Below are 6000 nucleotides of genomic sequence, written 5' to 3' on the forward strand. Positions count from 1 at the left end.
GTGATGTCTGTTCAGCACTTGTCACTGCCCGAAAGTCCTCTGCTCCCCAAATAATGATTTAAAGAAACAACGATTGCCATTTGTGTTTTGTTTTTCCGAATGGAGGAGCTATTCAGAGCGGGCCTCGCCCGGCTGAGTTGGCCTTGCACATCCGTGGGCAGAACCATGTAATGAACAATGCAGGGAGCTCTGTGGATAAAGGGTGATGGGAGTCTGTTGGTCAGGCTTTAGAGAGTTTTTAGGCTGTCTTGGTGGTCCAGTGCCGGAGACCAGTGACTCAGTGGCCAAACAGCTGTGAAGACCATGTCGGGGGAGTTTGGCAGCTTTACAGGGCTGTGTGGACATCGCATTCAAGAGACCTTTTCTGTCTCTACAAAGATTGATCACAGGGACTTGAGCTGACGTCCTCCTGACTATTCCACCCTCCAGCTTTCTGCCCTCCCTGCTTTCCAGCTACTCTGTCTCAGATTTTTATACCACACCCACCACTGTGGTGCCTTCCCAGTCCTGCCCTTCCCCAGTCTATTCAGAATGCAGCCAAAGTCACCTTGGCTCCCCACTCTGCATCCTGGTCCCCGGCGCACGGGGTTGCCTCTAGCATGCAAAATCACTCCCAGCTATGTTTCATTAATGCTCTGCCAGCCACTGATGAATTGTATTGCAGAGTGACACCAGCAAATTCCCAGTCCCAGCCATGTCCCCCAGAAATGTGCATCTTGTACTGCCCAGCACTCTTCTGGACAATGCAAGCTCATAGAAAGTCCGTCATTGCATCAAAGGAAAATGATATGCACAGGCCCTGTTATCTCAAGTGAAGATTCCCGAACACTTCAATCCAAACATCCACTGGTTTAGATAAAGCCACAAAACAAGCTTATTCACTACAAAAGACAGATTAAGTGATTACAAGAAATGAGGCATAAAAGTCAGAATTGGTTGCAAAGAAAATAAAAAGATTAAATTGCGAGCTAATACCTAACTTAACTAGTTAAGTGAACTTAAAAAAGCAAAAAGGTTCTTTTTCTCACCAAAAGCTTATAGCACTCTGTACTGGCTGAAAAGCCTCCCTGCCAGGACCCCTCTCCCAGTTCAATGATGCTTCTTTTGTCTTTGAAGCACTATAGCTGCCATGAGTAGCTATAGGAGAAGAGAGGTGAATTGTCTTGTGTGTGTCCTGTATTCTTATACCATTCCCCTCTTTGAGGATTATCTCCAACTGGGGTCCAGGCGACAGCCAGTCTCTTTAGACAGGACCTCCAGCTGTTTCATTGTCAATATATAAAGTTCTTGCTCACACCCTTCTTCCTGCCGAAGAATAGCTGCTTAACTAGGTGATAGGGGGGCATGGATCAGCATTCACGTCACATTTCCCGTCAATACCTGGCCCGGACCAGGGAAGCTAATGATCCAACCAGCGGACCATTTGGTGATGAATCCTGGTCACATGCCACCTGAGACATGTTGCGCATATACTAAGAAGACTAGGCGATAGCCCATAGTAGGTCATCTGATTATGCTGATACCTGGCCGGGGCATCAGTGTGTCTTTTGTCTCTAAAAAACTTGTTTGGGCCTGCTTTTCTAATTCTGGAGCATGTTACAGAAATGCTATGCAGTAGAATTTTATAACTTTACATACAATGTTGAAACACATATTTTACCAGGATAATAATATTCCGCAGATTATGTGTTTTGAAAGGATATCTCACAAGGTATTCTTTGTACAAAATGTATCATAGTGTTGTAAAAGTGGTGAACATAATGGTATAGACTGGCACACTGGGTCTCTGTGTTTTCTATAATGCCAAGCATGCTGTCAGTGCTTAACAAATAACAATAAAACACGATTCTTGCAGTGAAAACAGCTGTTCTCTTAGAGCAGCAACAATATGGGACTGTAGGGCGTCCGGCCGGGGTCGTCACTCTCCGGGGCGGCAGGGAACCAGACCGCCTCGTTACTTCTGTCAGGTGTGTCAGGGAATTAGCCTGCCTGAGCAAAGAGTTCAATAGCAAGGCCCAGGCCGTGGGTCAGGGCGGGGCAACAAACAGTCAGTAGCTCAGGGCCCTCAGGGAGGGGCTGAGCAAAGAGTTCAATAGCAAAGCCCAGGCTCCTGGCTCCGAGCGGCCTGGGAGAGGGGGAGACTGCCACCCGTGAGATGGGTGGCAGGGGGGATGCAGGCCCACCCACTCCACTGCGTCCCAGCCGGGGGCCCTAGCAGTGGCAGAAGATCCGCTGCTGTGTCAGTGGGGTTCCTGGCCGCAACACACTGACATGGGCTCTGGCAGCGTTGCAGCCTGACTGGGGTTGGCTGCCCCCGGGCTACTTCCTACCTCCCCCTCCAGAGGTACCTGGGTCCGGCCGGCGTCCTCTTAGGGGTCGCACACCATGGGCTCCTCAGGGTAACTGGCGCACGGTTGGCTTGGCGGCTCCTTGGGGTAACTCGCGAATGGCAAGCTTGGCAGTGTCTCTGGGCTTGGGCTAGCATCAGGCATTGGCTGGTCTGGCCAGTCCTCGGGTTGCCCGCCGATCGCCGTGGTCTCCTGGCTGGGAGCTCCACCACATGCATCTGGTCTCTCCGGTGGCTGTGTTTCAACTGAGCTCTGGGGCTGGGCTTTTATACTTCCAGTCCTGCGCCCTGACCTCTGAGGGGCGGGCGCAGGGCTCACTGGCTCCACCCACTTTGGCATCCAGAGAGGCTTGTCCCTCTCTGGGGCGGCGGGGAACCAGACCGCCTCACTACAGGGACACAGAAAAGAACTGCTACATCTTGGAAATCAGAGATCATAGTGTTCTGTGTATAGAGACTAATCATGGAAGAAAGATATTCCATGTCTCTGTGGTCCTGGTAACCAGTGATATTCCTATAGCAACATGGTAGCGCTGCAGTCCAGGGTTGCTGGGTAACAAGTGGAAAGATTATGCAGTGGTTAGGATGCTGGCTTGGGGCTTGAGAGACCAGCATTCATTTCCTTGCTCTGGCACAGAGTTTCTGTGGGCAAGTCACTTAGGATAAACTCTTCAAAAGCCCTTAAGTCCCATTTCCAAAACTAACTTTCAGTGATACTTAGGTTTCGTTGACTTCCATGGAGACTTAGGCACCTGAGCCAAGTTTGAAAATGGGATTTGGGATCCTAAGTTACTTGGATGCTTTTGCAAATTTTACCCTTAGGACTTGTCGAGAAGAACAGTGAATGCGCGGCATGCTGGGGTATATACCTACAGCGCCTCAGTGTGCCACACATTAAGTGACCGTGTGGACCCTACTACTGCATGCTAAGAGTTCCCTAGTGCACATTGACCAGCTCTGAAATGGGTGTAGGTCAAAGCGCACCAGGGAACTTTCAGCGTGCAATAGCAAGGTTCACACGGCTAGTGAGTGCACAGCGGGCTAGTGTGCTGTAGATCACACCCCCTCCTAGGGGTGCTGCATGGATAAATATGCTAAGACTGAGAATAGAGCCATATAAATACCTAACAGACAGAGCAATAGCAGAGTCCTGTTCATTTGTGATGAGACTTACCAGAGGGTAACCCTGGGTATTTTCTGTTTGTCTTCTAGGCTAGGCTTGAGCGACTTCTCTCCAGAGGTGGAAAAGCAGCTGAAGAGCCTGCAGAGAGAAGGGCTGGACATTCATTTTTAAAGACCAGAGCTGTGCTGTTCCCTGCTGTGAAAGCAGCACTGTATGCTACTGATGCACTGCCTGGTGCAGCGTCTACTGCCTGTGATTCAGTGCGAGGGGTGACAGCAGCTGGAGAGTAAAGCACACTGCATAAGACATATAGGGCCACATTGCAATGAAACTCGGGCCAATCTCCTATGATGGATCTGCTGAGCTGGGGACTACAACTCCCATCAGTCCCCTCTGCACATCCCCTTCCTCCTGGCCAGGTAAGTAAGTGGCTGCAGGGAAAATGAAACAGCAGCTGCATGGCAAGCAGGGAGTTGGAGAGAAGCTGAATTCAGAGTGGAGTTCCCAGGAACCATATGTGCGGAACACAGCCATGTGTGGAACCGGCTGTGACTGTCCGACCTGACAGCGGGTGCAGGTCTGTGTGGGACTTACGGGGGAGCAGCAGCGGCTGGGCAGGAACCCAGCACAGAGGGGCCCCAATGACAGACACTAACTGAGCCTGGCCTGGAAACCTACAAGTTCCTATTTGCTTGGAATAGAGACTGGACTGGACAGGGCACCCCAGCACAAGGCGGGATGAGCCCTGACTCTTGATTGGACTGCCCCAGGGGCCTAAACGTTTACTGCTATCGTTCCCTTTGAACTGTAATTGTTTAAGCCTCTGTACCGAGGGTATCTACAACCTTTCCTTTGCTGCTGGCATTTCTAAAGCATTTCTGTTCTTAGTATGAAAATTATGGTCCCCTCTTTCTACTAACAACCCTATTCAGCTGCAGAAGGACCCTCACTTCCTGGCTACAAATCCAGCATTTTAAAAGTCTCCCAGGCCTCTTGCCCTTCCTCCAGAGTCAAGGCAAGTTCTGATTTGAGCATCCATTTTTCTTGGATTTCAGTGGTAGATTACATGGTAGATCATGTTAGAGAGGATAATAAGGTGATAAGTAACGGTCAACTTGGATTTGTTAAGAAGAAATCATGTCAAATCCATCTACTATCCTTCTTTGACACAGTAACAAGCCTTATGGATTGAGAGGGGAAGCTGCAGATGTGATATATCTCGACTTTAGTAAGGCTTTTGAGACTGTCTCACATGACCTTTTCATAAACAAAGTAGGGAAATACAGCCTGCTGTAAGGTAGGTGCACAACTGGTTGGAAAACCGTCCTCAGAGAGTACTTATGAGTGGTTCACTGTCAAGCTGGAAGGGCATAATGAGTGGGGTCCTGCAGGGATCTGTCTTGGATATCTTTCTATTCACGATCTTCATAAATGATTTGGATAATGGCATAGAGAGTAGACTTATATAGTCTGTGGACAATACCAAGCTGGGAGGGGTTGCAAGCGCTGTGGAGGACAGGAACAGAGTTCAGAATGATCTTGTCAAACTGGAGAAATGGTCTGAAATAAATAGGATGAAATTCAATAAGGACAAATGCAAAGTACTACCCTTAGGAAAGAGTAATCAGTTGCACAAATACAAAATGGGAAATGACTCCTGAGGCAGGAGTACTGTAGAAAAGGATCTGGGAGTTATAATGGATAACAAACTAAATAGGAATCAATAATATCGCAGAAAAGGGAAGGTCATTCTGGGATGTATGAGCAGGAGTGCTGTAAGAAAGACACAAGAAGTAATTATTCCACTGTACTCATCTCTGGTAAGGCCTCAACTGGAGTATTATGTCCAGTTCTGGGCATCACACTTCTGGAAAAATGTGGACAAATTGGAGAAAGTCCACAGGTGAGCAAAAAAAATTATTAAAGGGCTAGAAAACATGATCTATGAGGAAAGATTGAAAAAACTGGATTTGTTTAGTCTGGAGAAGAGAAGACTGAGTGCGAGATATAACATTCGTCAAGTATGTTATAAAGAGGAGGGTGATAAATTGTTCTCCTTATCCACTGAGGCCAGGACAAGAAGTAATGGGCTTAAATTGCAACAAGGGAGGTTTAGATTAGATATTAGGAAAAGCTGCCTAACTGTAAGGATAGTTAAGCACTGGAACAAGTTACCTACGGAGGTTGTGGAATCTCCATCACTGGAGGTTTTTAAGAGCAGGTTAGACAAACATCTGTCAGGGATGGTCTAGATCACCGGTGGGCAAACTACAGCCCGCAGGCCGCTTCCGGCCCGTGAGATGTTTTCACCTGGCCTTCGAGCTCCTGCCGGGAGTGGGGTCAGGGGCTTGCTGCGCTCCACCTGGTGCTCCTGCTGGGGAACGGGGTTGGGGGCTTGCTGTGCTCCGCCCAGTGCTCCCAGCCCGACTCAGTGATGAGCAGTTTGACTTTGAGCATCATCTTCCGTGAAGATTGTTCTGGCACACAGAAGAGCCACATTGTGCAGGTGCAACTTCACCATCCCTACGCA

General features: G+C 48.8%; 1 protein-coding gene across 1 annotated transcript in view; it reads left to right on the forward strand.

The window, feature by feature from the left end:
- LOC141977264 (NACHT, LRR and PYD domains-containing protein 12-like) overlaps positions 1-6000 on the forward strand; it is a 30647-nt gene that overhangs the window by 22343 nt on the left and 2304 nt on the right. The window contains exon 10 of the mRNA XM_074938655.1: positions 3560-6000. This exon is cut by the window's right edge and continues 2304 nt beyond it. Coding sequence (XP_074794756.1) covers positions 3560-3641 — 82 coding nt within the window. The 3' untranslated portion in view covers positions 3642-6000. The remainder of the gene's footprint in view (positions 1-3559) is intronic.

This window comes from Natator depressus, chromosome 24 (assembly GCF_965152275.1).
Source record: "Natator depressus isolate rNatDep1 chromosome 24, rNatDep2.hap1, whole genome shotgun sequence".
Taxonomy (NCBI): Eukaryota; Metazoa; Chordata; order Testudines; family Cheloniidae; genus Natator; species Natator depressus.